This window comes from Halyomorpha halys, unplaced genomic scaffold (genome assembly GCF_000696795.3).
Source record: "Halyomorpha halys isolate HHAL.00 unplaced genomic scaffold, Hhal_1.1 Scaffold2132.1, whole genome shotgun sequence".
Lineage (NCBI taxonomy): Eukaryota > Metazoa > Arthropoda > Insecta > Hemiptera > Pentatomidae > Halyomorpha > Halyomorpha halys.
The window spans coordinates 32,866-43,461 of NW_027110768.1; the positions used below are offsets into that span (position 1 = coordinate 32,866).

Here is a 10,596-nt window from a genome sequence, read left to right on the forward strand (position 1 = left end):
ATAATATCATATTTATTAATAATAAACATACTGCCAATACTAACGTCCTTCTACCGCATTATCTAGAGCGCTTATCTAAAAATAAAAGTCTGGAGGAATTATGATTAACAAAAGAGTTATGTGTGATATGGGGGTTCTAGAGTTAATCTAGATTAAAATTAATGTTTCCCTCTTTATATCTGCCAGATCTGCAAGACGGCAATGGATCAAAGATCGAAAAGTAAGATAAATGTTTTTTTCATAATTTTATGAATAAAAGTCCTTTTTAAAAAAAAAATGAATACTAGATAATATTTGCAAATTATTGATAATGAAATAGGATCATTGATTAGTGCTGTCAACAGGGGAGGAAGACTTAATAAATCTTCCAATGAATGCAGTAGCAAAACAAAAATATAATTTTTTTTTATTTATTGCTATTTAAAACTGAATTTACATAAAAACACATTAAGTAAATTTGATGTAAGATTAAAATGGAGTGATACAACCATGTAGAGAAACTACCCATTGGTACTCCAATCATATTTCTACACTAGAAGGTCTCGAGGCCATTTCTTTGTTCAGGCGCCTCGGAGGATTGTTAGGATTAGAAGAAGCAATGTTAGAAACTAGAGGATTTTGATGGTTAGAAAGTTTATAAAGGAAGGATTGATATCTGGTTTAGGCTAGATCGGTTACTAATGGAACATTGAGGCATTTATAGATGATTTTATTTGTGACAAACTAAGGAGCGTTGAGGATTTTACGAAGAATTTTGGATTGTAAGGCTTAGATACGAAGGTATTTGAAGGTTTAGTGGAGCCCCAAAGTTCAACTCCGTATGTCCAGATAGGTCTTATAATTGTCATGTAGATCATTCTTTCATTTCAATTATTCCAGGTTAGTCGTTTGTCCAGTTGTAGTCCAATGTAGCGAACATATAAATTTAAAACTTGAAAGAGTTCAACTGTCAGGAACTGATAAATTTTTCTACCTGTTTCTCATCATGTAAATGCCAGAAAGATTTTTGTTTGAGTCAGATAGTGCATCAGAGCTAATTATCAAAACTGAATTGATTTAATAACGTAACTAAGTTTCTAGCTGTAGTTCGTTGTGAATGTTCGTCATGTTACGTTTCTCTAGTGATTTTCCTCTGCAGATCCTCTATATTATGCTGTTCTGATATTGTTGTAGTGATTTCAGGGCTGTTGGGTATAGGAAGTGTAGTAGAGATGCACCGTGTAGTAGTGATGGTCGTAGCATTGTCTTGTAAATGAGGAGTTTGAGTCTGAGTGACAGCCCTGGTGTATAGATGTGGTGTTTGAGTTGGTTTGATGTTGACCTGATAGCTCACAATAATGCGGAGATTTATCAGTGTAGATTGTAGTAGGTGAAGCAATAGGTATTGTTCAAAGGAAGGGATGGATGAGGATTGACGAATAGAGATAGGAAGAGAATTCCAGAAGGAGGTTGCACGTGTGACAAAGGATTTCCTAAAGGTTCTATTGGAGGGCACAAATAAATTGATTAGTTGGGATCTGGTGTTTAATAAATGGATGGGTGATCGTAGAATGAGGAGATCAAGGATATAGGTCGTTTTTTTTATTTTTAAAAACTTGAAATAGGAAAACAACAAGGAGGTACTGTCTTCGGGAGGTTGGATAGAGCCACTTCAACTCTGCATGCAGCGGGAGCCATAAGAGTGGCTTGGAAATCCGATGATAAATCTTACGAAGCAATTTATGAGTCTCAACTCTAGACCTGCAGATATCCTTCCTTAGACCAAGGAACCATAGTCAAAGTGGTGGAAAACAAGAGAGGATACTAGGAGCTGACGGGTATTCTGAGGAATGGAATCTCGGAATTACTGGAATTGTTTATGTACGCAGTCATGGATTTGCGGGTTTTTTATATTGGGGTAGAAGTGAATCGATTGGTTGCCAAGGAAAAGTGAGGGAGGGAATATTGGAGACGTTTGGAACCAATGAGAATGGCAAATAATATGAAATACCAATAAAATATGACGCAACGATTGACAAGCTATTTTCAGATTTATTTTGGGCTTTAATGGTTTGGAGCTTCGCTGGTCATTAGTGCCAGTTTGTTGTTATTAAATTATTTAAAAAAATTATTTGTTGTATATTCAATTTCAAATAGGTGATAGTAAATCTGGGAGCTTTAAAAATTAGAATACTAATTATATTCTTTTATCATCGAGCCTGTGATATAAAATATAGCTAATTGTCATAATGTAATTACAATACTGACATTTCAGAAGTGTTGATGTTGTTATAAGGTAGGAATGTGTGATTCTCAAGTAACATATTTTCAGACAAGTTAGTACGACGTCTTCTTTAAAGTGCTTCTACACGTTTGCCAAACTTTCGCGCATATGCAAGCGTGTAGGTGGGTTATTTGAATTAGATAGTATAAGTGGCTTAATCTTATGGACGACCCGTTGAGTGTTGGTTGTTGGGTGGAAATCAAGGGTGCTTGTGCTGCATCCACACCCTTGTACTCAGTTAGCATTGTTTTAGAACTGCCTAAAGATAAATATTTGTGCTCTCTGTTTTTAATTAACAAAAGAATTTCCCCATCCTTCAGATTCAATAATTAACTCCATTTTAAGACTATATTTAAAAATTCTATTGATTTAATGTTAATTATTTCTTATCAATTATCTTAACAGTTTATTTTTCGTTTAACACAGCACAAATATAAGTTTATAATGGCATTATATGTAAGGGTAATTAAATAATGAAGTATTTGATAACAAATCTATAATGAAAGTTGGATTTATAGGTTATGCTGTAGCATTTATAAAAGTGTTTACCATGTGCCAGCTAATTAGTTCATACATAGACTTTATTTCATTTCATCTATCCTTATTTTGTTACTATTTATAATTACAATAGGACGAATCGAATGGAATAGCCGACAAAAGTCAGAAGAACAAAACAAGCTTATGCATACCGACATTTTGCTTTTTAACAGATATATTATGTAGTAAGAATACATTATAATTGATCAATTGGTATATTTTTGAAGGTGAGAATACCTTCAACTGAATCCAATAAGAATACATTATACGAAAATGAATAAATATATTTTTGAAGGTGTGAATATCTTCGAAAATATATCAATTACTTTTCGAACAATGTATTATAACCGTTATGGTCTTGATATGTTAGTGAGTTCATTGCAATAATAGCGGTAAGTTGTTTTGATGGACTCAGTTCATGGAGAGTACAAGGTTTGCGGGAGAGGGGATGCCCACTAATCGGCCAATGCCGGCAGTCTCTTCTGAAGAGTCGTCTAGGCAATGGCTCGCTCTGATGCTCCTCCGATAGCAGGTAGCAAAACAAAACCATTATTATTAATCTTTTTCTTGTCACTGATAATTCTATTTAAATATATATTATTGGATTGTACTTCCATAAATTCTCCGGTCTACAAAAAAAAAATGAATATAAAAACATAGCATTGAACCCAAGGGCCTTTATCGAACTGGGTCATGGCGCTTTTAACCCTTTTATATAGGAAATGAATTATTTTACATTAATTTTTGTACTATTTTTGATTCTAAATAGGATGTTAGTTAAAATAATTAACTTATTTAATATTAAGTAACAAATATTTAAAAAAAATCTATTTACAAGAAATAATTTTCTTGATTTTTCATTAGTAAAATCATAAATTACTTTTTAAACGTCTATTTATTTAACCCTCAGTCGCTAGCTCTTTATACGTGATCTTCACTAGGTTGTAGGTGGTTCCGGTGAAAAAAAGAATACAGTATTATAAGAATAACATTTTTGTTACAAAATTATTTATTTTGCACATATATGAGGTTCAAATAATTATTTATTTAGAAAAGTCAGTGACATATAGTTGGAGATGTCAATTGCTCTGTTACGGATACTTAACTAATAAGCAATCCTGTCGATTCCAACAAAAAAATACCTTCTCAGCGCCTTGAAAAAGGGTATAACTATTAACTAAGTATAATAGTTGTAGTAATGTTGCATTAAGTTAGGCGAACTCGTTAATAGTACAAGTAACGTCAGCGAAGTAACTGCTGTCTTGACAGTGAACTATCGTACGCTTTCAGTAATTGCGGTATTAGTATTAGCCGCTACCATGATAGTTACACTCATGATAGCATTAACTATCAAGACAGTTTTACGGTCGGAATGGGTCTGGCGTGATTGTAAATAGTAGAAGTAATGCAAGTAGACTAACATTAACTGCCACGTTTAACTGTCATATGTATGCGCCTTGACTGTGAACTGTCGCAACATATTAAGCTTACGAAATGTAATTACGATAGGCGGAAAAACATTGTTCTTATATATTTGTCCAAAAAATTAAAATTGTATTACCACAGGTCCCAAAAACAAATCCACCACAAAATTTACTTAAAAACAAATCCAATAGCAAATTTACTTAAGAGCTTAAAATCTGGTAGTTTTGACATATTTCTCTTTGCTACCTCCCACGTGACATACAACCGCAGCGACAAAGTTAATATAATATTTAATAAGTCGATAAAAGTTAAGTATATCATTTACTATCAACATCGGCGATAAACTGCTTAATCATTTTTGAAGTAATTTTGATTGTTCATTTTTGATGAATGTGGTGCCCCAGAAGGCCTATTAGGTAAAGATGGCCCAGGCAATTCCGGGTGAGGACAATCAGTGAAGGGTTATTGTTATCTCACTGAAGAGTGATGCAGCTTCTAAAAGCATACACCATGTAACACTAACAGCAACAAAAAAAATCGTAACATGCTCATTTATTGGTTGAAAAAATGGACAAAAATTTGTCATTCCTTGGTGTAATAGTAATTTTACCGATAGGAGTAAGAGGATCCCAAGTAACACCCAACTCTTATTCTAAATAGAGCAATCTTCGGTGTATTGGATTGATTAATAAAAAATAAGTAATAAACTCCGAAATTAAAAATTTCACATGTACTGGAATATAAATATATATATTTATACATATATTGTACTCTGATAGTCTAGATAACTTGATTATCTAATTTCACCTTTTTGAATGTTTTAATCTGTACAATTCGTCAAATTTTATTTGAAAAATAAATAATAAATCCTAGTCTAGATAAGGGAAAATTTATATGTCTTGAAGGCGCAAATGGAAAAAACTGTGAATAATTGTTTACGTTTTTTGATAAATTGATTAAGGGGATTTAAAGTGAGACACTCTTTATGTGTGTGTGTGTGTGTGTGTATATATATATATGTAACCAACAATAATAATATAAAATCTCTTGCTTAGGATTATATATCCATCAATGTAGTAATTCCTGGGGGAGAGGAGGAAAACATCCTCAAACTTCATATATATTTTATTCATAAATTGGATAACTTGTTTGGTTGTATGCCAGGATATTGGATAAATTGCATGAATTGGTTTTGGACCTAATATTGTCCAATTTTTAAATCTAATATCTGTATAATTTATCTAATATATATAATTCTGTTTATACTTTCTTTTTATATTTTTTTATTTTTCTATATTTACTGTGGTTGTTATCTTGTTTTGTTTTTAGCCCTGAAGAAGGCTAGAAACTCTAGCCGAAACGTCGGCACATTAAAATAAGTTAATCATACTTATTTGTGTTTTTCATTGACCGCACCCCCAACCATCTTCTCCTCATTCATAAACTTTTTTTCTTCTGTGGTATATGGTAGAGCATGGGCAGATTAAGATCGATTAACACTACACGTCCTGTTTCCCTTCTGTCCCGTTTACATAAAATGTTATAAAGTGTAAATTAATATGCAGAAACGGTATAAAAACGGAAAGGAGTGTGTATATAGAAATGAGGAGTTTTTTTATCGGTATATCCGCTTTTGAAAGTGAGCACCGCTTATTATGTGGGCACCTCATATATATGAGTTTTTATTGAAAATGGTAATTGGTAACGAAGTTAATTGGTAATTTGTTCGATAGGAACAAAACATTGAAATAAACTGAATGAATTTAGGTTATAGATTATATTATATTATTAATTTGTCAAAGAACCTTCACAGTTGAGAAGTGGATAGTTTAACTTTTGATAGAAAATTCGTTGAGTATTAATTAAGATTTTACAATATTTAATGTAAAAGGAATATCAAGGTAACAACGTATAGAGCGAATCAATCTTCAAACGTTGAGCGATCTGACAATAAGAAGGCCCCGGATACCTAATTATTTGATTAATAGCATTATTTTAAAATTTAAAAAGTAAAGGATATTTTATGTCCTATAAGTTTCTTGGAGATGTGTGCTCGCAGTTCATAATAACCCATTCATTGTATTCCAAACTTTCCAATCCCATATCACAGCCCTCGAAGAATGGTGTCGTAATTGGAGGATTAAGATAAATTCCAACAAATCCCTTTAAATTCCATCAAATCACCTTTACCCTTCGCCGTAAACCTACCGACTGCCCTACAGTTTCATTTAATAATGTTGCTCTTACCCCTGTCGAACAGATCCGCAACCTTGGACTATATTTGGACAAACGATTAACTTGGAATCCTCACACAATGAAATGACAGGAATCTGCACGTCGATTTCGACTATTACAGCACTTACTAGACAAACGTTCTAAACTTCCAACACATTACAAAAGACTGATCTACATGACTGTAACAAGCCCAATATGGACATATGGAGTTGAGCTTTGGGGCTCCACTAAACCTTCAATTACCGTATTCAATCCTTACAATCTTACAATCCAAAATCCTCAATGCTCCTTACTTTGTCAAAAATAAAATCATACATAAAGACCTTAATGTTCCCTATGTAACCGATCTAGCCCGAACCAGATATCACTCCTTCCATTATAAACTCCCTAACCACTCAAACCCCGTATTTTCTAACCTTGCATCCTCTTCCATTCCTGACAATCCTCCCAGGCGCCTGAAAATAAGATGGGCACGAGACCAGCTAATGTAAAATGTCATTAGAGTGCTACCTATGGGTAGTTGCTCAACACGCCTGTAACACTCCATTTTATCTAAGACCATATTTATTTATTATATCCACCATAACCATATTTATTAGTAAATTTCAATAAAGTTATTAAAAAAAAAAAAAAAAGGTTCTTGAGAACGCTACATCAATTTTTTAACTTTCTTTCTTAATATATTCTTATAAATAGAATTGAAGAATGTTTTAGAAGTAAGCTTTCAAATTTTTGCTAAAAACTAAAAAAAAAAAAAACAATTAGGAGGCTTTCAAATCCTTTAAATTAAAAATATGTCTAACCACTAATCCGAGGAATTACTATAAAACATTTTAACATTTAAGAGGAGATTTAGATTTTGTTTAAAATATATCGATTTCGGATAGTACTTGGCCTCCGTTAGGCTTAACTTAAAAAAACCTTAAGTTTGTATTCTATTTAACATATTTTCTATTTTAATTATCTGGTGTAACAAAAATGTAATTTGATGAAATCTGACAGGTAACAAAAAAAAAATTAAATTAATTCAATTTTCAATCTATAAAATTTCTATTTGAGATATCTGGAATTTGTATATCTCGTTCCGTCATTAGGAAATTTTATCTCCCTTCATTTGTGATATCCTCTAATCATGAGCAGAAAATTGTTTAAAAACAAACTGATTAGATAACGTATGACAAACAAAATATGTTACTGAAAATAAAGAAAAATTTAATTCTTTTTTTTTTTTTTTTTTTATGTGCTTCCTTGTTATTGATTGTTGTCTGGTATGGCATTTATTTTATTACATTTGAAGAGTAGAAAGAAAAATCAATTAGAATCGCATTTCATTGTATATAAAACCGGACTCACATTAAACAAAAATTAAACAGAAACATTAAATTATATGTACTGTAGATGTAAAAAAAAAAATAGGAACGGCGCCGCTGCAGTCGCGTGGCTGATAAGGTATAATAGGCCTTATCTCCCTCAGCCACGAACGGCCTCTGTCCAGAAACTCCCTTTTTCTTTTGTTATCTACAGGTTACCTCCCTATTCTAACAATGATGTGGAGTTTAAATTTCATTATGGATTCGAACCGGCACCGCTGCAGTAGTTAGTAGCAAAATTTGATTCATTAACATCCTAGGCCACAAACGGCTCAAACCAGTAAGTCGCTTAAACATTGTTAATTTTAAGAATAATAAAGTAATTGATAATTAATAAAAATAATTTCGAAAATTTCTGTTCATACGATGACGTCCTAATAAAATGTTTTATAGAGAATAATTTAATTATGAAACCAAACTCCCAATAACCTATCGAATATAGAAATCAATACATTTTTTTAATGGTACAACTAAATTTAGACAATTGTTTTAGTTCGTAGTTGCATAGCTACGACATAGCTAGGACATAGGGATATTTTTCGATTAGCTAATCGAGAAGAACTAAGTCATTCTCAAAGAATCAAGTTATTTTTTATTTTGATTTAAAAGGCCAAAAAGTTGATAATTGCGAAGAGGTTATTCTATCGTTTAATGTCAGAAAAAAGAAACCGATGAACTTTGAATTTAGCCATTTCTCTTGTGTACTTAGGCCACTACTCAATGATATGCTTTTCATTTAATACCATTTGACAATGTCGACAATTTCGCATGGATTCCCCCAGCCATCATAGTACTCGAGCCGGGGTGAAAAAATGCAGTTATTTCACTCATTTTTTATTACTTTAATGAAAACTATATACTATATAGAACTTAATAGTCAAAATTGATGAGCCTTCCAAGATTAGATTAGGGGAATAAAAAATGGCGGCTATTTCAAAACGTTAAAAAAAATTAATTTTTCATTCGGAACTCTATATCTTGAAAACTACCAACAACACTAGAAAACGTAAGAGAACATCATTTAAAGTAGAGTAAATTTTCTAAAACATGAGATCTAAAAGAGCTATTTATGTTCTGTAGTTCCCGAGAAATAGATTTTTAAATTGCAATATTTCATGAAGAATGCACTGCAAAATCAGAAGTTAGTGAATTTATTATAAGAAAACTATTCGTCGTACAAATGTCTATAAGGACTCAAATTAAAGCTAGTTTAACGTACTATAAAGTAGTTTCTGACGTCATTCATCTGTTAGGTGAAGTAGTTTCCATGATATTCGACAAACTATATTCACAAAATCATGATTTCTAGTTCGGACAAACATTTTGATGTATGAAAAATTATATCTGAGGAACCATAAGACGTAAAGATGTCTGGTAGTACCCTAAGTAAAGCTAGTTAAATGTACTATAAAGTCGTTTCTGACGTTTATCTTTTAGGTGAAGTTTTTATGATATTTTCCACAATAAATTAACAAAATGTTAATTTGTAGTTATTCGGATAAAGTTTTTGAAAATATCATAAAAACTACTGCTCCTACTAAGATAAACGTAAAAAAAACTACTTTATAGTACATTAAACTAGCTTTAATTTGAGTGCCAATGAAACCAAGATATAGATTTCTCAAAATAATGTCATCAACTACTGATTTTTCAGTGCATTCCTTATGAAATGTTGCAATTAAAAAACTATATCTCGGGAAATATTGAAGGTAAATGTGTCTATTAGGGCTCTTATTTTAGGAAATTTACTCTAGTTTAAATTTTGTTCTCTTACGCTTCCTAGTGTTGTTAGTTTTTAAGATATAGAGTTTTGAATGAAGAATTCATTTTTTAACGTTTTGAAACAGCCGTCATTTCTTTATTCCTCCTACCTGTACTTGGCAGGCTTATCAATTTCGATTGGTAATTAAACATAGTTTTCATTACAGTGATAAAAAATTGGGGTAAAATAATTGGTTTTTTTTTCTTCTTGGCTTCTTTGAGGCTGCAGTGTCGGAATGATGACTTCGTCTTCTCTTCTTGACTGTTTGGAATTCATGTTAATAGCCCATTCCATGAATGTTGGTTTCATAAATTTAAGTGTATTAATCGTTTGTTTGTTCCATAAACTTTACTATACTTTCAATATGGGTTGTCTAAGATGGGAATTTCTGCGATGAATAGAAATTATCTTTAGAAATCCAACAAGTGAGCCTCGGTGATTTAGTATCCATACGAATACAAACTTTCGCATGATGTTTTCTGTGTAGGACATAATGTATTTTTTTATGAGAACAATCTCTGAATAGGGGCTGTAGAACATTTTTTCGTTTTTAATAATCTTCATCTAGAGTTTGAAGGATTCCTTAATTCCGAGCAACAAATGATGTCACGAAAACGACCTTTTCTGCATGTAGTTCCATATCTAATTTGGTTTATGTATGAGGAACGCAATATTTTTTAATTAAAATTCTCAAACAAGGTTAAGGGTCATAATTCAAATATTGTGGAATTGCTAGAAGTTCTAGTGTGCCGCTTTATTTTATTCTCATACTGATGGGAAGCATAAACAAAAAAAAAATTGAAATGGCCTTCTCCACACCAGAAATTCCCTGGGTTACGTTTAGAGGAAACATCTGTTGCACGAGGTCATGCAGCTTAATCCTCGTGGATTTAAATGGTCCGCTAGTTTTGCGCATAATCTGTTGGTGCTATGAAACGCGTCTAAAGAAGATCCTGTATGCATTCATGTATTGTATATACGATTGTATACGATATAATTATATG

At 32.0% G+C, this 10,596-nt stretch overlaps 1 protein-coding gene across 1 annotated transcript in view; it reads left to right on the forward strand.

Moving 5' to 3' along the window:
• Window positions 1-3,236: 3,236 nt before the first annotated feature.
• LOC106691179 (serpin B8) overlaps window positions 3,237-10,596 on the forward strand; it is a 44,484-nt gene continuing 37,124 nt past the window's right edge. Inside the window, exon 1 of the mRNA XM_014436860.2 lies at window positions 3,237-3,332. Within this exon, the coding sequence (XP_014292346.1) occupies window positions 3,302-3,332 (31 nt within the window). The 5' untranslated portion in view covers window positions 3,237-3,301. The remainder of the gene's footprint in view (window positions 3,333-10,596) is intronic.